Source organism: Rhopalosiphum padi, chromosome 3 (genome assembly GCF_020882245.1).
Source record: "Rhopalosiphum padi isolate XX-2018 chromosome 3, ASM2088224v1, whole genome shotgun sequence".
Lineage (NCBI taxonomy): Eukaryota > Metazoa > Arthropoda > Insecta > Hemiptera > Aphididae > Rhopalosiphum > Rhopalosiphum padi.
Window position 1 is genome coordinate 73,995,794 of NC_083599.1, and position 25,463 is coordinate 74,021,256.

The following is a 25,463-nucleotide window of genomic DNA, read 5'->3' on the forward strand; positions in this document are numbered from 1 at the left end:
AGTATTTTTCAATAAAGTGTAGATTTGTTTATGGTTTTATGATTGGTATAGTTGATATGTAAAGTCCCTTTTATATTTTTACAATAAAAAAAAAACATTGAATGGAAATTATTTAACACTTGTCTATCTTAATGTTTGAGAAAAAAAACGACAACCAACACATAAAGCAAATTTATACTAAACACGTACATTTTCAAATGTAGGTAATATGATTTTTTGTTTGAAATCAAAAAATTATGTTATAAACAATAAAATATGAAAGAAAAAAGTATAGCAATTACAGTCGTGGTTTTATTTTTACTTAATGTTAGTTATGGTGTTAAACATATGGTTTTATAACCGCATTTTAGATGAAAAATAAACGACTGGACACTATTGTATTTTATTCATTAACTATCGCCACCATTACTCAACCCTTTTATATTTATGTATATATATACAAAAATAAAAAACGCATAGGGTTTTTATTTTATTTCTCACAATACACTACTTTTTAAATAATAATAGTAATGAAAAATTCGAATTTTTACAAGCGGTCGAAAATCTTGCAGGGGACAGGAAAATGGTGCAAGGCGATCGGTCAAAAGAATAACAATAAAAAAAACCCTTGTACATATACGATTATTGTTTGTCCCCTATCACGTTATTGTTTTGTATGTTTTTTACTCGATTATGTCCAGAGAATAAAAATATTGTATTCCTGGCTAAAATTCAATAAATGAACTTAACCATTATAACGTCATACCATATTACCAATGGCAAAAAAAAAAAAAATACCAATTCTTCAAACATGAATAAATACAAAAACTGAGCTATTCGAATAAATATAGTAATTGTAATTATGTTTTGTCATAACTCATAAATAACAAATGTTTATAACGAATTGGTCCGGTAGTGGTTATTCCTGTTGGTTATAATTAAATTCGTATTACAGTGGATATCTTAAAATCTAAACATAATAATATTACCACCAAAGATAAAATCACGAAGTTTATTAACAAAGTTGATGCAAAAATATTCCAGTAAAAATCAGTGGTAGAAATTTCATGATTATATTAAATAAAAAAACCATGCAAATATTTTAATTTATAACTCATAGATATCTCATAGTTTCGTGACTAAGTATTATTAGCTTTAGATTTAAACTTTTCATTTTACGTATTTATCATTAGTAGGTACATAAATAAACTGATATGAATGTATTGAAAGCGTGTCAACAGATAGCAATCATTGATCGTAACTAAATAATAAAATGATAGTGAAAAACGATCTGATGCAAGTTACTTTGTACTCGCAAGTCTTAACTATTTAATGTTATTCATAAATTAACCATTTAATAAAAAAAAATTAGTTTAAAAAATATAAAAATATGAAAATAGGCGATAAAAACATTTTTACGTGCATAAAGAAAATGATAAAATATCAAATATAAAATGAGTATCTATACACTAAATTACGTAAAATTAAATTATAAACTAAATATCATTTTTTTTTTTGTCAATCAATAATATTATATTTGCATAATATTACTCAGAAAGACTGAAAACAGATAATCAACAGTCACCGTCGAATGATGATTAGCACAATTCATTTTTTAGTGTATTGAATGTCCATTATTTAATAATATTTTCAAATTTGCAAGTGATTAAAGTAAAACGAAATGTAAATTGACCAATCTAGATAAATGATCAAATATAAAATAACATAATATTATAATTTTTTTCTCACTCACCAATGATAATTGAGAATTTACATATTTGTTAAAGAATGATATCTTACATCATTTTCTAACTTTTACATTAAAAAAACTTTTTTAATATCTAAAAAAAATATTTAACTGCAGCACAATAAAATCTAACCTATTTAAACGTATAATTTATAAAATAATAAAAAAAAAACTATATCAACTTAAATTCAAAAAACTATTTTCTACATTTAAAAAATATTTACGTACATACAACTAATGACTTTGTAGGTAAAGTGAATAAAAAATAATAATAAAAAAAAAACAATTTAGGTTACGCGCTTGATATTATTTTTTATCAAGTTTAAGAGAAACATATTGAAATTTAAAAGTAGAGTAAATTCAATCGCTCAAAATAAGACCCAGTAATTTCAATTTCTTTTTAAAATATTAATTAATAATAAATAAAAATGCATGTGTATTGTGTAACAGTAAAATGTAGTGTAAGTGTATTTGAATAAATTAAATTAAAAACGTGTAAGTGTTAAAATATACAGCAATGGATGTATAGGTAAATATAAGAATAATTACTTTGTAACAATTATGTAACATGACACGACACGACTTTCTGACCAATATACATTAACATATTATGTTATTCACACACAACTAACTGTAAGGCTTTTTGCCAATACACACCATGCAAGAACGACAATTCGCTGTACACATTATAGACATCAACACACTACCTACAACCGAACTCCGTGAGACTATAGGTATGTGATACATCCACCGACCATTGTAAGACTTTAAGTTATATATTTTGTAAGCATTAATCGTCACAATTGTTTAGTTGGCAATATAATAATTATAACTGCCATCGAGTCCTGGGTATTCAAATACATTTTAGATCCTTTATTAGTATCTGCCCCCGGCTACGGTGGTAATTATATTTATACAGTGTCCGGCAACACTCCATTAATGTCTTGTATTATTTAACTGATCGTTCCCCAGACCACGTTAAAAATTATTGATTATTATTAATTAACGAATCATACTGCAATATTTTAACTGTAATATGGTGAAAACAGTTTTGGTTTTGGTAATATGAATAATGCTGATTATAATTACCGAAAAAAAACTTCTAATTACTGTACCTGCAGAAATAACTTACTATAATAACCTGTATTCTACAGTTCAAAATTAAATTGTCTGTATAGTTTATCCATTTTCCCTAAGAGGAAAATCGTGATTACAAGGAAAAGTTATGTATCAACGCTATATATATAACTACCAACTCTATAGCTTAAGATTTTGAACTATAATAATTTATAGTCAACACTCAACGCTACATTACTAACTCATAGTTACGATATATTATATGTATATTATTATATACCTATGTAAAAGCCATCAGCTCCGTTATAAATCGTAAAAATTCATAAATCTGTATAAAAATAATAGCGATTCCGTTAGGTAATGTCGAGATAATAATATTTTTAGTGACTTTATTTACAAAGTATAGGAAATATTACTTTCATAATATTATGTTTCACACTATATTATACTTCGATCTTTTGAATATTTTTAAGTAGATTGCAGCGTAAATATAATATATAAATTATAAATTATGCTAGTAAAAATCTATATAGTATCTTTCCTTACGCATTGCTAAGTAACATTTTTAGATGTTTTACGAGGACATACGAGTGTGATATTTTATTACTTGAAAGCGATTATAGTATCAAATTTTGGAAATATTATTCAATAATTATTATTTTGTGTCTAAAAATATCTATCAAACATTTATTTTCATAATGTATTAATCAATAACTAAAAACTATAATTTGGCCATCCTAACCCATCATTTATAATTGAAATTTATTATGATATATTTATTTTACATATTATCATACACACAGGTAGTCATCAGATAAATACTAATCCCGTCATAATAGTACGTTTTCTTATTTAAAGCTCGCAAACATCTTATTTTATAGTGGCTGCGAGTAGTAATACGTCATCGAGAGACGATGATGATTAATATTACGAGTCGCCGAGCACTGTGCTAATATTTGACTGAACGTGGATACACAGACCTAGTACTATTAAATCAACTGAATATCATTAAAGCGACCAGCAAAATGATGGTGGACAGTAATTTTGACGGCGCAGCACCTACCGATAAAAGTTTATTATCATTGCCTCGGTTAGAAAAAAACTTGTTGATGTAGCAGACGATAATTTAATGATATACAAAACAATAACAACTAAAACGATAAAAAAGAAAAAGAAATATAAACTCTGAAACTGTAGTAGCTGCCGAGAGATCGCCATATAAATGATACTAAGTGGAATGCTATAGTGGAAAATATTATAACCATCGGCGGGTCAGGAAGGTGAGATTATTATAGCACGGCGGGGACTAGCGAAAAGGGAAAAAAATAAAAAATATATACGAGTTTTAATGCAGAAGAATAGGTACGTGCACTGACCCAACTTCAAGGTAAATTATTATATAAATATTATTTTATTAAACTATTAAAAAAAAAAAAAATGTGTTTTAACTACCCCTCTCACTGACATATAATAAGAATAAAAATACACAATTGTCAACGACGTTTTAATTAAAATTTCATTAAAACAAACACTCCGGGTATATTGTTGATTTTTATTGACAATAGCTCGCATAATAGCATAACGGTCTAAGTTGCTGCAGCCTGTAAGTTATTACTCGTCTATTGTGTGTATTTATCAAACAACTATAGGATAAAGGTTCTTCAAGAAAAAAAAAATAGCTGCTAATACATCACTATAATCAACGAAGTGCAGTTTTAAGTACAACGTTTCATTTCTACAACTATTTTGACCAAATTATGGTTATCTATTCATTAACGTCAGTCTGTTTAATATGAATTAAACACCAATTTTTTATTTATTTTATTGGCAAATTAAAAATAATAAATATTACCGCAAACTAACAGAAAACCAAATCGCAATATTAATTTAAAATTATAATACATTTTAACTGTAAATACTATTATGTTTTAGCTGATTAAATTATTTTAATTTAAATGTATACATGCAGTCTATTAACTATACAGCAGCACCTTATGATATACATTATAGCGTTTCTCAACCTGGCGGACGCGAACACCTTGACTAGGGGTCGCGTAGATCAAAAGTAATAAAACGTTGATTTACAAAATGAACCTTATTATATTAAATTTTTTGTTGAAAAAAAAATACTTAAAATAATCATAATAATTAAATAAGATATATATACGTATATACATATTATATACATATTAAATTAGTTTTACATTTAAAAGTAAATTAATACACATTACGGTATTTATAAATTAATATTCAAAATGGTATATTTCTTCTGATTAATTGGTTAATAATATGATATTTTTTTTATTAAGATTTTTACTTAATATAAATAGGGGGTGGGGGGTCGCGAAGTGATTTGCCATATTTTATATTTATTTTGGGGGTTGCAACAAACAATTGTTGTGTGAAATCAAATTATTCAGTTAATGATTTGAAATTATATTTGTTCAATTTTTATATTTTGATCAATAAATAAATTTAATAATTTTGTAATTTAAAAAAAAAAAAATTGGAATCAATAAATTTATAAAATAATAAAAATTGTGCACTGAACCTTTTTTTTATGTGTATAAAAATTATGTTGAGATATAATAAAATGTATAAAAGTAATTGTTATTTTCTGTTTGGGTATATAATATTTTAATAAAAATCATATCTATTTAAATAAAGTTTTTAAAAGTTTTTAAATATTTAAAAAGTTAATAACACAAAAAGGCTATGTACTTCAGCAGATTATCTATTAAAAACGTATAAATTATTTTAACTTTAAGTCTTTTGAATAACTGATTTAAATAAATATCATCAATAACCAGTCTTTTTTTTGTACTTATTGTACTAATTACTTATGAGATTAATTCAGTGGGTTAGACTATAAGTATGTCTCAGAATAAGTATTAATATTATTCTTACCACTTTTACGAGTTTTTGGCTAGTAAAAGTTCTAAAATTCTGTGGGTCAGTTATTCCATTCGGCAATCAATGACATACATATTATGGTTTTTATACGGAAGCAGTTATTATTTTATATTTAATTTATTTGTAACTTATATCCAATTTGAAATAAACATTTAAATTTAAAATTTATTGATAATCTTACTATTAATTTTAAAACTTAATACATACTACTGTCTATTACTCGAGTTGCGATAGTAGAAAAAATAAAATAATGATTGTTTTTCGTCAATTTTACAAAATACAATCCACTCTCCGCTCATTATTTGTTAACTCATTAGCTTTTTGTAGACTAATAATATTTGTATTTTACGATACGTTGACAAAATAGTTGTGTAATCGATTTATACTATATATTCGAATTTACCAATACACGTAAAAGCTTGAACTGAAATAATAAAATAAGTGGTTGATTATCAAGTCAAAATAATGTTATATTGATTTTCGTTAAGATTGGAAATTAAATATTACAAGTTTTCGAAAAATGTGAAACTTCAGTTGCCCTCTAACTTTAATATATGAGTAAGTATATTACTTTAAAAAAAAACCGTAAGCAATTTTTTTTTTGTGTGGGGGGAATGCTTTACCCCGCACTGTTTATACATTACTGAGTATTATCATTAATTTATTATTGCATTTTTGATTATGTACTAAATAATAATATGGTATAGATTCAATTTGAATGAATAACAATGTCTCAATTTAATGACATTCAATAAAATAACAATTAAATCAATGTTTTTCTATGTAATCATAAAATAATTAAATATTGGTTTTCCATCCTATTAGTTAATTTTTAAAAGTAACTTAAAATAATTAAACATACAGCGAATTGTTTTTTGTAGAACAAATAAAATGGAATGACTTAATGTTAATGATTAAGTATGATGAAGTGTTTATAGTTGTGCTTTGTTATCTTATTTTGTATACTGGCTTTTGTTTGATTATTTTTTTTTTATCTCAGTAAAATTTTTTCTAATGTTAAGGCTCACAAAGTCATCAAAAACAATAAAGGCTGTCTACAGAGATGTATTCATCGGGTTACAAGGACTGTCTATGGAATCAACATTGAAATAGTAACATGATAAATTGAAAAGCACCAGTGTCTTGCTCACTCATTGGTACAACGTTATAATAAGGGATCAGATTTTAATGTCATTTAAAATTTTAAAATAACTTTAAAAAAACGCATTTATAACCTTAAAATTAAAGCACTTAAAATAATTTCATTTTTATTTTTGATAATACTTGTCTTATGAATTTGTATTTAATTAATATACTGTAAAAGAAAAAGGGTTTATTCGTGTTGAATTAATTAAATTTATATTCGTATGTAATAAACCCACGATCGTGTGACTATTTGGTCATCAAGATAATAATTATCAAGACAATAATATTGTGTGTTATTATAAAACCATATTACGACATGTTTTAGCACAAACATGAAAAAGACATATATTTTTTTTTTATTTGACATATTCCTAGAAATAGGTCATAGTAATGACTTAATGACGAACAAATATCCTAAAACAAAATTCGTTGTTAGAATAGTATATGTATTTGAAATACACCCGAAGGTTTGTAACTATTGGAAAGCACCATGTTAGGAAATCCAAGAAAAAAGATGCAAGTCTATTGGTTATCTATACCCGTAAGCAGCCTAATTATAACAAATATAAAATCGTTCGCCTTATAAAATATGTAGGTATATCGGTGTCGATTAGGCGAGTCGTTCGTTTTACAGACGTCCATTACAAAAATCAACGGTAGAAATTTGTTGCGTTGTCCTAGGCAGTGGTCGCCGTATCAAGAGGCTTTTTCCCGCTGCGATTACACACGTCATATTACCCATATTATAGTGGTGTGTACTGTGCGTATATATATATATATATAATATAATGTATAGGCATCGTACTCTCGACGCCCACGCCAACTGCCATGTCAGGTTACTACAGGTGGATTGTATTATCATTCAGATGTCGCCTTGGGAAAAGAAAACCATCACCATCGCATACAAGCCATTATGATAACAGTAATAACAACATCTCTCGAGTGTGTAGGTATAAACGTGCATTTTACATTTGTATTATATTTTGTGTGCACGGAAGACAGTTGTGCGCGGCGATGGAATAAGGGGATATGTGAAAACCTGAGGGGTTGTCGGAGTAAAGTTATGGGTAAAAGAAACCGAGGTAATAAATAAAGCGGAAAAGACTCGTGTAGGTATATGTCTATGGTGAGAGAAAATATTAAATGTGCAAACTTGGTGTACGCCTGTCGGTGTCGGAGGCCGCGTAAAATACGTGTAGACAAATATACACGAGTGTAGTACCACTGTATTAAATGTATAGATTTGTTGTTATATTAGTTTAGGGTGGAGCCGGAGTGGGACAGGGGTGGTAGAAGAGGTAGACAAAGTATTAGACGGTTTTTGCGAACGAGTGGTGCCAGTGGCGGCGGTGCAGTGCAGTGGCGGTGATGGCGGGTTGATCCCCAACTCCCATGAGTTGCGGTAAGTATATATCATTCTTTCAAATGTACCTTACCTATCTCATAGACGTCTATTTTTTTCGTTTTTTTTTCAACCTCTTTGTTGTAAAAATTGTATGGTGAAAATATATATCTAAACACAGCGATGCACTAGGTTTTTTCTCGTTAGTAGATCAGTAGAATACAAATATAATATAATATTTTTTGATTTGCTAAGAATACTCATTCTATAAACAACAGTAATTTCTTATTGTGATCACGTAAAATTATTAAATAGATTATTTTTTTGTTTTGAACTTATATATTCAACTAGGAATTCATAAATTGTATGATTAAGTTTGGCATAGGTATATATATTTATTTTTGACAATATACTTATATTACATATAATTTTAAATCAACAAAAATGTTTTATTCATTTATAATTACATTATAATTATTGTAAGTACAGCATAGTGATGGTATTTTAGACATGTTATTGTGCGAAATTCAATAAATTAACCATTCCAATTTATAAATACATATATATATATGTGTGTGTGTGTTCAATTGTTATAATGGATGTTTTACAGTTGATCGGTAATTTTTAAATTTAACGCCTCATATTGTTATTCATTACATAAATATATTGTGTTTTATAAAATTAAAAATTTTAATTTGGTAGATATAATATTTTAAATTTAGCATCATTGTAATAAAATTTATAAATTTACATAGTTAATGAATTTCACACAGTATAGGACTTATATTACAGCCTATTATAGGTATTAGGTACATACATTTATTTACGATAATATTATTATTTATAGCTGGACCTAATTGTTTTTAATTTTAATATAAATTGCATGTTACACACTAGGTACTGTAATTTAACTATCAACTAGAATTATAATTTAAATATATACATAAATACTGAAGCAGTTTGAGCTTCACTCAGAAGTCGTTTTTCGAATGTGATGATTTTCTATTGCTATTAAATTATAATAATAATAATATAACACTGTTTTTATTTCAAGGTGATCAAAGCGAGATGAGTGTGCCGACATAGTCCGTCTCTATTTTCTGTCTTTTTTTTTTATTTTTCCGTCTATCATACACTTTCTGAAGGTTGATATTAAATGTAGAATTAAATATATAGTAGTTGTAGTTACTAATACGTCTTGAGTGTGTTAGTGATTACCTACTGAGAACTGAGGATATAATAACTTATATTTTAACGAAAAAAAATGAACTATAAAGAAAAGATTGAATAAGAAGAACCACAATACCATAGTTTTTATAAATCCTAAATTAAATAGGTTAATAAAAAATATTCACGTTCACGTTCAACCAATCTAACAATTTGCTAGGAAGAGCTTAATTATTTTTTATAAGCAATTTAAAATCAAAAACAAAAAAAGTAGAAAGGGTGAATTTTCCAGAAGTTGCATTATAATATTATGTATGGCATGCAACCGTTTTAGGTTTGTTATATTACGTGTATGGTAAATTACTACATTAATATTTCGATTTTCAAAGTAACTTTTTTTCACATTTAAAAGATGTATAGGATGAGTGAGATTAAAAGTGTATAACGATTATTTTGTGTTGAATTTATTTTTTATTTTTTTTTGTTTTTTTATTCGCGTATTTTAAAAATAAACTCCACTTGACGACATGAGCCATTGGTTATTAAATTATTATGCTATAATTGGAGTTCATTATTAATCATTAGAGTTATAATAATTGTATAATTTAATAATTACAGGAAAGAGAGAAAGTAGAATAAAAATTATAAATACATTATTATACAAGGAATTTTATATATTGTATACAGCTTTTTTGCTTTGTACATAAATTTAATTACGTACTGTATTGAAGCCGGATGGTTGTCGAAAGCTTCAGGAAGCTCTTTGTTTTACAATGTTGTGTTTATTTTACTTCGTTAGCACATTTTGTTTCAAAATAAGTTATAGGTATTTTAAAGAGGTGCCTACCAATTTTTTTCTAGGTAGATATAGTTATCAATGTTATCATAATAATATCATTCCAACTATTTTGTGATAAATCTGAAACTTTAACCGTAACGGTTCATTTTTTTAAACGGTTTATGTTTTATATTCATGAATTAATTACGGCGTTGTTATTACTAATAATAATATATTCAGTATAAATGAATATGTAATAGTTTTAAAATAGTGTTTTTCTTAAAAGTTTCGCGCAGGCCATCTGCTTCGTGGATTGTAATTGAAGTTTAATATCGGTATTTGATAGAGATAAATTTTAGATTTTTTTATTAAAAGCTCTGAATCATTGTTCATTGTATGCAATATTGTTTCAATTAATTATTGTATTATCGCTTTCTAATGTATTGCGACGCACCACTATAATACACTGCGCCGAGTTTCTATACAATTATTGTATATAACTCTATAGACGAGTGTCCAGCACCAGAACTGATCCGACATTATATACTTCATATTTTAAATTGATAACTATATATTCCTTTAAGTTTTAAAGATTTATAAGTTAAAATAAGACGTCGACAGCAGACGGCCTATTTATATATTATTCGTTTCACTATTTTTATCTTAATATTATATAGGTATAGTTATAACTTATAGGTATACTTACTACTTTCGTAAAATATTTTAAGAGTACTTAAAGTTTTAAGAACGTCTTATAAACAATTTAGTTAGATACCTATATGGTAAACAGGGCTGTACTAAATATATTTTTCGAGTGCGATTGTTTTTTATTTTTTAAATACTCAATCTATATAAACTGTTTTCTCGTCATGTTGTTAGTTTTAAATGCTTATAAAGTTAAACATTTTGGAAAATTAGGTATGATCGGTTTTTTTGTTTCATACTCGTAAAAATAGTAAACGAGCAGTAGTGCGATTCGTCTCTTGGCAATACGTTAAAATCAAAAATTCTTGATTACATAACTTAAAATCACAAAACGGCATCCGAACGAAACCAAAACAAGCGCCAATCTGCATTCCGCTAACGATACAATAACAATAATATTAATAATAATAATAATAATAATATAGCGGTATACGTGATGTGACATCACACTCGCAGTGTCGCCCGCGCGTTATATATATTATACATCACGCGCGGCATACAGTATAATAATATACACTCTGGTTCGTTTCATTATTAATTCGATTGCGGAACAAAAAAATTAAGTCAACGCCGTCAGTGTGTCTATTGTGCGTCTCGGGGTGCCGAACAAAACCAGCGTTAACGTTTAAAACAATAAAATAGTTTACGTAGTAACATTAATTACTATTAAAAGGCTTCATCGCCGCCGCCGGGCGAGTGGTGGTGATTGCCGCCGGCGGCGGCGGCGGTGTTGGCGTGACGAGTTTTGCGTGCGTGCGTGCCCCTATTTTGTACTCTCGCTGTCACCCGGTTACTGTAATAATAATATAATATAATACAACTCTGTTGGCGCGCACGGCAAAAAAAAACAGAAAAAAAAAAAATAAAAATGGTAAAAAAAAGGAGAGAACCGCCGTTACGACGGACAAGGCGTGTGTGTACATAGTATCTCTGCGTACGCCGACCCCGCTGACGACGCGCGGTGCTGTGGTGGGGGGGAGGAGAGGACATTATTATTACTATTACTATTATATATATTAACTAGGTATATAGCTGCTAATTCTGTTTTTTGGTATTATTATTATTATTATTATACCAGTGTATATTATACGTATACGTATATATATACGTACCCAGTGTGTATAGTTGTAACCCGTGTCGTGTTTTCACGCACTCATTAAATTCTTGAACAACACTTTATAATAGTAGGTAATACAGTGGCGGGTGCCGTCAGGACTGGTGAAGGCGATATTATTATTATTATTATTATTATTATTACGATAATAACCCCGAAACGCGATTATAATAATCGTATGTATATATATATATATAATAAAACTATATAGCAGCGGTACCTATACATACCTAATACCTGTGTAATAGTTCTTTCACTCGTGTCGGACCCGCCACCGCCGTCTAAATAAATAATACGCGTAACCACTCGTGTATATTATACGCTCGGCGCGGTTCGTCTGTTGCTTTTGCGTAGGTACCTGCAGCGGAACTGGCGACTTGGCCGTCTGACCGCGACGCGGGCATTTTATTCAAACACCGTAAGGGTTGTATAATTTTATAAGCCAACCTACCCCCACCACTAGTTGCGGCTAATTTTTGTCGCGTAGTAATCGAGCCGAATCGTAAACGCGACGCGATGCGATGTACCTACCTACGTTTATCGTATTATTATTATTACTGTTGTTGTTGTTGTTATTATACTCTCGTGCCAAATGCCGTGCCCCGAATAACCGATAGTATAATATTGTACAGCTATAGCAGTCGATAATATTACATATTATATTATGTGTGAACCGATTGACGGAAGTCGTCGAGGTGGCTGGGGCGAGCGAACTCATTGGTTTGCGGGCTCTTATTTTTATTTAATACTCCGTAGAGCGTTCTGCGAGCTTTTTCTCGTACGTAAGTTTGTCTATAGAAATAGATTTCTCGAGTGTTTCTGCGTTTACTCGTACGTATACAAAATACATCAAATACGCCCCATAAACACTACCGCCGCGCGATACATAATCATAGCAAATTTCATTGGAATTACTTAATTTGTTTGAAACGCTCATCAAAGACATAGACGTTATATAAGTATAAGATATAAATATTTCTTTAGAATTTAGATACACGATATGAATAGAACAATATTTTTCAATCACTACCCACACATTTTTGATTCTTGTTGCAACCATAAGACTATTTCGTTTAGATTGTCAACATTTTTTTTATTTAAGCACAATAAAATTTTTAGAACATTAAAAATTACAATATAATTCCTAGAACCTAACTGCTGAGCTACCGGATAATATTTTGAAACTTAAATCTATAATTGCCAGTTTATTGTGTGTGGGAATTTTTTTTTTTTTTTGAAAAAGGTCTAAAGAGGTCTGTTCATATTATATTCAATAATATAATAGTGTAATATTGTTAGCGACAAGACTTTTATAGCTATATTAAAGATATGACGAACCAATAAAAATTCCAGTAACTCACGGGATTGTCCTTTATTTCAATTTCATATATCACTTATATATTATAAATTTTCAATTCTTATGTTCCATACATTATCGAACTTTAATAAAAATATAATTATTTCTCTGATAAAAGTAGAGTTGACTCAAATGTTAAGTTATAGTCTCAGTGCTTATCATAGAAGGACCAAGTGCAGAGGGAGCATATTTTAGCCTCTAATTTTTATTTTATTTTTGGGGGGATTTACGTGTATAGAATAGTAAGTTCGTTAATTATAATTTTTACAATATTATAAAATTAACATTTTTGTTTTAAACAAAAAAAAAAGTGACCTTTAACATTATAACTTTTAGTAATTGACAATAGCAAATTAGTTGGTGATTTATAAATCCTAATAATCGATAATAATTAACAGTTTTAACAACAGTGCTGATAAGTGATAAACAAATAATCCATTAAAAATAAGTACTAGTATTACCTGCAAATGCCTGCCACCTTCGCACACTTATGGATTAAAGTAAATGTTATAAGTAATTAAATGTTGTTGGCTTGTAGTAAAACGGTTGAGAAAGTAATAACTATTATTCGGGGTTTGGGGGTGCGTCCCATTTAAAGTAATCATTGTAATAATACTTAGCTTTTTTCTGTTAATTTGAAGAAAACAACATTAGTTTTAAATCAAACACAAATCTATAACCGTAGTTAAAACTAATTAGCCATTAGGTAAGTAATTAATAATAATTCATTTTGTTTTAACACGTTGTATTCAATAATTTTAAATAAATACTTCTCGATTTAATAATTTAGTTGACACAGACGTTAACTACGTAAACCACTGCAGTAATAAGAAGGAATAGTAACAAAATGCTTAACTGTTATTTAAAAAATTAAAAATCACTATGTGTGACCAGGATGGTAATTAAAAATAATTAGTTATTTATACGAAGTTTCGTTAATACTTTCTTCCATATTAACTTGAAACTTTTAGAGTTAAATGTATTATTTGTAAAGTATTAATTAATAGTTACATTTAATATTTACTTAACTAACTCAAGTCAATTTTTCTTATATTAACATGTCCCCTCGCCTCGGAGTATAGTGCTTATAATATTATGTATCTCGTATCTGTGTTATATGGATATTTACCCAAGTCAAAAACACAGGTTCTATAAAACTATTAATTATATTAAGCTTTCCAGATAAACCGTTAAAAAAATATAATATACGAGTATATCTATTTATTTTTAATCTCATTCAATTTATGATGTACACTTTTTTTTTTAATAAATATATTTAAATATTTTACTATAAAGTTTCAAGATAGCTAGTTTAAATTACCTATAATAGTTGTATATATTTTTTGAGGAGAAATGTAAAATATGCTTTAAATCTTGATACAATGTGTAAATATTAAATAATAATGCATATTGGTCATTAGTACTTTGGTATACTCATATTATCTATACAAAGTGTTAGTATTAATAAATAATAATTTGTTTTCTATTTATATACGTATATAGATTATTATAATTTATGCATATCTGTTTAAATATAAATTAATTATTATAAAGTGATTTAAATGACCTTTTATAAACAATTTAAAGTTAATTTATTTTAATAGCTTTTCAATTTCATGAAAAAATACTTTTATATTATGTACAGTATATAACCGCACGTTTATTTATTTTTTCTTGAATACTATTAGATAAGTTTACAAAGTTTGAAATATAAATATTAGATTGAATTTTCAAGTTGTAAAATTATTTTAGTTGGAATAATATGGTAAAACTATATTATATATACGGTAGATAATACATTCATAATAATGATATGTACTATATAGCATGTGATACAATAATGTGGCGTTTTCGCAAAATAAAGAAACATTTTCAATTTTTAAAACTAAGTTACAGTACAATCTATAACCAATTCAATCAAGTGATTTGAAAACGTGCTACGGCAACGTTATTATTTTTTTTTTTTATTATCATGCACTGAATTTAGTAAGACAAAATGTATTTGTTCTAACTATATTACTATAATATAGGTTAAAATCTACCGTGATTCTAAAAATTAATCAGAATATGTTATCGTAGTTAAGACACATTATACGAGCACAAAAATAAAAGTTTCGTGTTTTAAATATAAAGCAAAATTCTTTGTAAAAGTCGGGGAATTAAATATATTTTTGAAATGTAATAAATTATTTGTGTGATAAAATATTATGACAATAACGATAAAAAGAATATATTTGTTTTAATGTTTGGTTTATTTATTATATTTAAATAAAGTTAAGTTTGAACAATGTAATTAGCAATTATGTTTGGTCGGTCTTATAAAACAATTATTTTTGGATAATTGGACTTTTAAATTTAAGTTATAATAAAGAAACTAGATTAAAGTAAACTAACTTTTTAAGACGCGTACTTATACACGGGGGAGTAATTTCAATGAAAAACTGTGAGTGTTGAGCGCTCTATTTTTTTAGTTAAGTCATCTTATGGTCATAGATCAAAAAAAATAAGCAATTTCTAGCCTTCTCCCCATCCAAATAATTATATTATATAATAACGGTTGTGGTTTAGGCACATGTAAATTTATTAATGTAAAAAAACAGATCTAAGTAGGTAACTATAAATGCCATCGCTTATGATGAAGGCGCGCTGTTTTTAAAATCGACGGTATAACATAGTAGCCCCTATTCCCCACCCGAATACACCTATATATTATACAATATCGTTTCTCTAGAAGTTAACCAAAATTAGAAACGTATTGAATAACATTTAAATTAATTTCAAACTGTATACATAAATCTCGATATAACCGCTTAAACGTTATGCAAGAGTATAGTTAAGTAAATGAAATTATATTAGTATTTTTATTAGTTTGTTCCTAGATGATGTTATTCATAAAAAAAAAAAAATGTTTGAACACATGGCATTACAATATATTTTTTCTTTGAATTGTTTCGTAAGTTTTTGCAAAATGCACAGCTGCGGTGTTTTCTTAAGAATTCAAATTAGCCAACGGCCATTTTAATTATAAAACCTATTGCTCGCGAAAACGAATAGTCCACAGTGGCGCTGTTTGTAATCTATCTGCAATACTGCGACTATTTTTTTATTATTATTATTATTATTATTATTCACCGGCACAGCTTTTTAAACCCATTTGTTTTTGTTGTTTTTTGTAAGTTAACCTCTTCCTGCGTATAGTACCACCCCAAGTAGTCGAACGGGAAACAGTGGCCGTAGTACATGTAAACTCTGTTCGGCGATTATCATCATACCGCCGTAGCAACAAAGGCAGTAGTGGCATTACGCCACCAACTGTGATACTCCTCGGTGTGCACGCCGACAGTAATTATATTGCGTGGCCGTAGCGACCACGGGGAAAATTTAACGGCTGTGTGAACACCCCGCAGCGGCACGCGATCTCACGCTAAACAACTCTTTCTCGTAGGTACCGCCGGTGGTTATTTTAATCGAAACCATAAATACACACAATATATTCACACAGAATTATATTACGTGTAGCGTACGCGTTTATAACATTATTTAGTGATTATACGAGGCTCAAAAGATGATTTTAAAGTAGAACGAACAATCCAAGTGTCTGTTTGGAACAAAGTATACAAAGATTCATCCCTGCACATTATAATATTAACTGCTCGTTAAGTCAAAACAGCCGATTGTAAATAACTAAAATCGTTTCCACATGCTAGTTATAATATTATATTGCTATTGGAAAAAAAACGTGAGATGGACAGTCTGTGTTAAAAATACAAATTAGCGAATACTATGAGTATAGGTATAGTGCCTATACTATAATAATTAATAATAAAAGTAATACGAAAATTAAGTATACGTTTTCGCATTAATTAGAAAAGTAAAAATTTATATTGATTATTAATTATACATCGTTGGGAATTCACATTATATGGGAAAACAGCGAAAATGTAATAATAATAAAAAAAAAATAGCAAATATACTTAAATATAGAAGAGGGGAATATAATATTTTACAATTAATTAGTGGAAAGTACAAAAAAAATAATTATAAAGTAAATTCGTATAAGAAAAAAAATACCTAAAGGGAAGAAGATATCAAATACGAAATATAGAAAAATAAAACATTTGGTTAATCATGTTTTTACACACACGAAGAAGATATCGAGAAAATGACATTTTTCTAGTAATTTTATAAATAGGTTTGGTTTATTAAGTATTGATTTTCATTAGTTTGTTAAAATATAATTGTGTACATTTTAACAGCACATCGATATTTCTATTTACCTTTAGATTGATGTTGTTTAAGAATAAAATACAACATTTCAATTTAGAACAGCAACATTATTTTTATTTATACTGCAACTTGTACACTGTGCACCATATTATTATATATAATTATTATCTATTCTCTAACAGATAGCTTTAATGAGCCACGTACTCGTGTGTAGTTAAAATGTATTATGGTAGTATGGTCATGTGGCTTAAGGGTATTTACTGAAAATTGGATATAGATCGTAATTTTTAATTTTTTTTGTAAATTGTCCGTACTCGGCCATTGTGGAAATTTTTCAATAGCAGCAAATATCATTATATAATATATTATGATGAAATTATTTATACAAACTTTATTTTGATTAGTTTATTTAATTTTTTGAACAATAGAAAAAAAAATAATACTACGAACGTTAAATTTAAATGAAATATTCATTTTAGTAGTACTTATACACATTATCCATACGTGAAAATGTATAGCGATTTCAATGACTATTCATAGCCAGAGGTATAAATTTATGTGTGTATAATTGTATTTGTGTAGTACCTATTCTATGAAACAATTTAATCATAATTTAAAAATCTAGTATTTTCGATATTACACTCTAGTGGTGTTTGACTATAAAGAACTTGCATGTTTTGACATTTTTGACGTTCTACACATCATTTTCTTTTTGATTATATTTTTAATCTTTTTTTTAATAATATCCATCAAGTAACATTTTTTCCTACATTTTAATATTTTATGAATTATTTTATATTCTTCGCGGATGTATGTGGGTATGTGTGTGCTTTTTATTTTATGTCTGACCTAACCTTACTCGAACAGTAAAATGTTTAGCTTTTCAACTTTGAGGGCGATTTTTGGTAGAAAATCAGATCAAGTTTGTACTTTGATGGATAAAATAATGCATAGTATTAGGAAAAAACTAAACAAAAATTAATAAAAAACGGGACTATTTACACAATATCAGATTTTGTCATTTTTATGGTAAATTAAACACGAATAACCTATAAGTATTTAATATTTTCACCAAAGTTTTTATAAGCAATTTATAGTCAAGATGTAGAAAGTGTTTTTTGACAATTAAATGTTTGAATTTTTTTTATTATTTTTCAATTTATAATATCGTATTTTTATTTGTAAAAAGCTTTAAAATTATGTACAATGTTCCTCATAAGTTTTTTTTAAAGAAATTAAAAAATACTGAGTATACATATTCAATTTTTTTTAACCGTTTAAAGTTCAACTATGCAAATTATTCCAAAATTCAAATTTTTATTTTTAGTCAATTAAAAAAAGGATATTAAATTGATATTTTAGTTAATTTATTTTATTGGCGTGGTAAGTACATTTTAATCTGCTGTTTTTAAAATTGTAAATGTATTTTTCAAGGTTTTGTAGTGCTTTAAATTTACAGTGTCTCACATATATTTTAAACATTATACTATTATATTCGTCCTTATAAGTTATAACACTAATAAATAGACCATCTAAATTATTTTAAAAATTTAGAAAATAATTAATTACTGTAGTATGGCTGTTTACTTTTAATAAAGGCTTGTTAAAAATCGTTTAATAAATATTAATATAAAAACAATATTGTTAACTATGAATTAAATCTTAAATCAATTTGGTTTATTTGCAACAAAAAAAATGTTGGACAACATCAATTAGAGTATGTTTTTTATTGTATAGCAAGTAGGTAGTACACGGTTTTTAATGAAGTTCACAATATATATCAACATATTTATAACCTGACCTATAATAAGTTGTGGGATTAAAGTCGGTCATTACACGAGCTGTTTTGTGGTTAGTGGGGTTTGGTTACTTTAATCAACAATTATTTATAACCTAATATTGTGTAGAAAAGTGTTTAAGTCTTATATACACTTATTGCTTGTAGTATAAAAGTATAATGATACATCTAAAACGTTTTATTTTGTCATTTACAGTATAATTATTTTTTCAGTTAAGTAACGGAAAATTTCTTGGCTGGAATACGTCGAATTGAATCAGGGATTGACAAGCTGGTATAATAAAGGCACTTTAATGATAAATGCCAAATATTTAAATATTTGTTGGTCTTCCAACATGTAAAGGTTGTACATTTTTTTTTGAAATAATTTATTTAAAAATATATATTAAATATTGATGTACTATAAAAAAAAATATATATAATCTTTATTTATTGAATATACAAAATAACCAACATATTTCCACTAATATTAAATTAGGAAGCGATTTACATTGTATAATAAAATGGAGCATGAACGGCAAAATAATGATTTATTATCAAGATTTTCTAATGCAATTAATATTAGTCCAAACACTAATTGATTAACTTAATTATGTGCGAAAATAAATATTAATTTAAAATTTAGTTTCAATTATGATAACTTAACTTCAAAAAGAACAATCTAAGGTTTATATAGCGAGTAAAATTAATTATAATGTCAATGTTTTATCTTCGTAATTCTATATTTCTATCGGTGACTAAATCGTCAACAGTTCCAACTGAATATAATTCTAGGGCGTGTTAACTTATCTTGCGTTTTCAATAATATTATCTTTAAAATATGACCGTCTTTATGAAACGTTGTTATCGGAACAATTCCACTCCCATGCTATTTTGGACAATTACGATAGATCAAATATAGATAATAGTTAATGAGTTTTAAAGATATTCGGATATGTTTTACAGTCTTACACACCATTAATTAAAAATTGTGTGAACAATTAGTATGTTAAAAATTAAGACGTATTTAAGACATATTCTATGGAAAAGCGAGCACCGACAGTAAGTTGTCATCCGATATAATAGATGTTTAGACGCTCCTTCAATATCTTGTACGTGAATAGTTAGGTTTATCCGTCCAAAAATTTAAATAGCAATGAAAAAAATATAAATTAAAAACAGATAAATCATTACCTAACTATGTACATATTATTTTATAATAATCACTATAGATATAGCGACCCATTGCTTATAAAAGATTTAAATATTATGACTGTTATGGATCAAATACATAAATGTGTTAAGTCGGTAAGCAATAGTGAAATACACCCACTCATTTAATGTAATGTCTTTACTCAGTTTACTCTATAAATGTAATAGGATTTACAATTAGATATTTTTACTGTGGGTGTAAAGAGTATTAGATAATGATATGACGCAACATTTTATCCGTTGGTTTTTTTAGAAAAATATATTGTTAACACCGTGTTTTGTACTGAAATAGATAAATATAAGTTTTAAATTATAACTTATTGGTCGTATACAATTAAAAAAAAAAATACCGAAACTATAAATACGAATATATCATGAATATTGAATATTATGTACAATATTATGTTTTCTATATGATTATTATTTTAATTTCAATAAACCTATAATACGGGTACCTATTTAAATTTAAAATTGTCTATTTAGTATAAATACCTGCAAATATTATATACTAATTAATTGAATAAAACGTAATGACTGCATAAAATAAAATTAGATAAATGTAAAAAAACATAATGAATAAGAATATAAAATTACCCTATAGAACAATGGTTAATTATTTTAATGTGATGATGTTAGGTATAGATTTTTAAATTTGATACAATAGCATCATTTTATACCTATTTATATCTCAACAAATGATATTAGCCAAAATAATTCCTTATTAAATTTATAAAATACTTTTATGAAAACTTTTTTGAACTTAATACAATCAAAACCTGAGTAGTATACATTAAAAATATTAAGAGTTCAGACATCCTTATACTCAACTTCTTAAGATTGGCTTATTATTTTTGCGTTATGTATTTCTATATGTTACTTAACACCTGGTCTCTGTATCTCACTTTGTTGTACATTAAGTTTCAACAATAATTCAAACAAAAACTAAATAATTTTAAACTTAATTTTAAAACCTTAGCGCTACATTTAATATTGTAAAAAGTTTTTTTTTTTTAAAAATCTTAAAAATCGTGAATCAATTTGATTTATACTTAAAACATTTTTACCGTGTTATGTAGTTTGTTCAACAGTAAATAATCTACGCTTATAATCGTTTTTGAATACGGTCATTAATCATTGCTTTCAAATTTAAATAGACAACACGCCTCTAACATGTGTTATTTAATGAAACGGTATACCTAAAGTATTAACCGACTCTACACTCTCAGCATATACACACCTTATATACATAACAACATAGTTATGTATCTATTAACATTAAACTTGTCTAAAGTTCAGTATTCTAAGGTCAAAAATATTACATCCTTAATTTTATTTGTTTGCTAACTAGATGCTGTATAATATAGTATTATTTTAAAAATGTTAATAGCTTCTTTTATTCTCATCACCGCGCGTACAAAAAACAAAGACACTTACGTGAATATGGGTTCGCCGGAAGTGGATGAAATTGAGGAAGATGATGGCACGGCTTGTTCGTAGCTTTGATCTACTGGGTTGTTTTCCTTCTGTTCTTTAAACCACATAACCATGAAAAATCCGGAAGAGTCTGCAGAGTTTCCCAGATTTTCGTTTCGTGTGTCGCACGGCAGATAAGCTTTTCCGCCTACCGGAATTGCTACTTGGTCGATGGGCACTGTAAAATATAAAAGTTTTGAAATTATGAGACAAATACGAATATAAATCAAACCTGTATTTATAAAACAATAAAGTACGTTCTGACACGTGCTCATTGCGCAGTGCACTACTCTGTAATTTAACAGGTATACGCTGTCAGGAATTTTTAACCACAGGGCAATATGGGGTAGACACTTATTCGGAATACTATTATTAAACATCATCTCCTTCTACGGGTCAAGGTTTTAAAAATTATTATAAAAGAAGTAAACGTTGAATGAAATACTTGACACCGAGCTGGGAAAAGTTTATATTTCTGTATTCTGTTACATCACGTCAAGTGTACCATTTCTTCCCATGCAGATAAATAATTATAATGTGTGGAGTTTACTGAAGCATTAAGAACACTTGAATACAGAAAAACCAAATAAAAAAAAAGTTAAGTGTGTAATAATGATTATCACACGTAAGCATAAGTGTTTAGCTAAAATATTTACTAGCAACAATTAGACAACTGGAAAATATTCATAAAGACTACGATGAACAATTTAAAACATATTACTAATCTTGAGATCTCCTTTGGTTCATTTTTTTCTAGTTGAGTAAATTATATATATTTTTATTTTAATTTATTTTTATTTAAATATTTGTTTGGTAAGTACTTTTTACTGCTAATTACTGAAAATTAAACATTTTAACAAATCATTGTTTAATAAATAAGAAACTATTATAGAATAATAATTTTTCTGAAACTACTTCATATTTCTATAAAAAAATATATTATTAATAACAAATTATACTTAACGATTTTCGCAAGAACTAGATTTATCAAATGTGTAGAACTTTTTAACCTAACCTAACTTTATATAATTTTCACCGAGAAGAATAGTTCTAAAATTAACTCTTTATTTTTATCGGTGTTTATAATAAATAATATATTTTTTTTTCAAATCGAAATAATATAAATATATATAGGTAGTATGAAAATAATTGTAGGTGCTGATACCCTTTCCTTGCCTATAAATGATATACTAATCAATAAAGCGTGTCTCTACCTATTTTTTTTTTTTACGGCTTATAATATTATATTAATAAACCTCATCGTCGCCTTTATTTGATAGGTATTCGTTTAAATGTTAAATATTTAAATTAAATTAATTTTTTTAATTAAAACTTAATGGCTAATTTGTACTCTTTTCTTGCAATATTAATATCGTAACGTGTTTGTTTATCTATACATTCAGCACCGTTATTTTTTAAGTTATTCCTTCCTGTATAAGATAATTTTGTTGTGTTTCTGTACAGAAGAATACTGATACGTAGGTATAGTATGTATAAATTGATATCGATCGAAATCCCAATTTCTTATAGACATAAAATTAAAATTAAAAACAACATTTTTCTAATTTAAAATCTGATAGTATTAACCAAACAAAACGGACCACCCATTTTATTTAGACTAATGCGCTAAATCTATATTATACAGTCTGACTGCACTATGTAATTTGTATCAACAACAACAATCTCTAATGTTGTGACGTGATATTTTTCAATTTTTTTTTTTATACGAAAAATTATTAACCGTAAATAAAATACACATCGTTAAGTAACAAACATTACTAATATCATGTTCTAATCTAAATCTCACTCGTCGTCATTCTTAAGATAAATATTAATAGTTTGTACAATAACTATTTTACATTGTACCATGTTTCAAATTTTGAACGATCAACTTTAAACAAATAAATATGAAAGCAGAAAATCGGAATTATTTTAATAATTAAAATATAAAAACTTATATTTATAATTAACTTTTATTTTGACATTTTAAGAGGTGTAAAATAAAAATTCCAAATGTTTAGTAGGTAAATATTGATGATACTTCAATTTGAATATCGTTGTTATTATACTTATAGGCTATGCATAAGTATAGTATTACCGATCCGTCAGCTTTTAAGAATATTCAAAAATATTCATTTTGATGATATTCAGCTAAACAATGTAATAATTTAACTTTAAATTATACAAACTTAAATGTTTCTTAAAATGTAAAAATAAACGTTTGATCATATTAATTTTATAATTACCAGATTATTCTAAATAAATTATCTTCAAACAATGTTATAATATATTAATATTACACGATATTTAAGACTTTCTTTGCAGTAGTGTGTGAACATAATTAATATGTTATATTTCTGAACACTTCTGACATTTTCAATATAGGCATATAGGAATGAATTCATTAAAATTCAAAATATTATTCACAATCGTAGTTAATAATATAGTATTAAATTATTTTATGTAATTAATAACAAATACTATAGATATAGGTATTCTATATTACTTCATCTGCACAGTAATGATATATTGACAAATTTGATTAACTAATTGTTCGGCTTGAAATCAATCAGAAATGTTTACCACTACGTCCCCGGGCACGGAATGGCGACCGTTATATGCAATTTATAAGTTTTATGTAATTGAAAATTGAAAAAAACGCATGTATGTGCACATCATATTGTTATAAATATGAAGACATTGTAATATTTATCGACACTAAAATAATTAAATAATATAATTGAAATAAAATTACATGGCCGTAGTCGGTCGTATTCTATTCATAAGGAGAAAAACATAGGCAAATCGACGTGATAGAATTTTGGTGACGAGTGAATGTGTGACAATTAAATTAATATAGGTATACTCGTATTATGTATTACTGTATTAGTAACTATGTAGTGAAAGTGAGTCTAATCTGCACATTTTATCACCCGTGCGAATAAATGGTTTATTTTTAATCGGTGTAATACATCCGTAAGCGCAGGCAAATGACAATCAATATTATATGGTCACTATTTTCAAGCCATACTCAACACGACACAAAAGATGATATCGCATCAAAACAGTGCAGCACAGGTTAACCGGATTTTATTTTGAACACGGATTTTGATCCATTTACGAGAATTACCTACAATGTTTTAACTAAAGAGATTTTATAATATTTCAAATACATTTTGTAATAAAAACATACCGTATTTGTTTAATGATAGGTATTTCAATATTGATAAAACAAAATACTAAAAGTCGCTTTGATTAAAACATAGTAAACGAACTAAAGAATTCAAGTCCATCTAACTTACTTAAATCTTACAATTTTACAGGAAAAAATGTATAAATCTCAATCTTCTAAATATTTGAAACGGTATGCAGGTATAATAGTGGTAAATAGTTACTTGCTAATCTAAATTGTGTTAACTGACTATAGATATAAATAGGCTTTAAATTAA

General features: G+C 27.0%; 1 protein-coding gene across 1 annotated transcript in view; it reads right to left on the minus strand.

Annotated features, from left to right (window-relative positions):
• LOC132926342 (uncharacterized) overlaps window positions 1-25,463 on the minus strand; it is a 157,545-nt gene that overhangs the window by 59,048 nt on the left and 73,034 nt on the right. Inside the window, exon 3 of the mRNA XM_060990693.1 lies at window positions 21,976-22,192. Within this exon, the coding sequence (XP_060846676.1) occupies window positions 21,976-22,192 (217 nt within the window). The remainder of the gene's footprint in view (window positions 1-21,975; window positions 22,193-25,463) is intronic.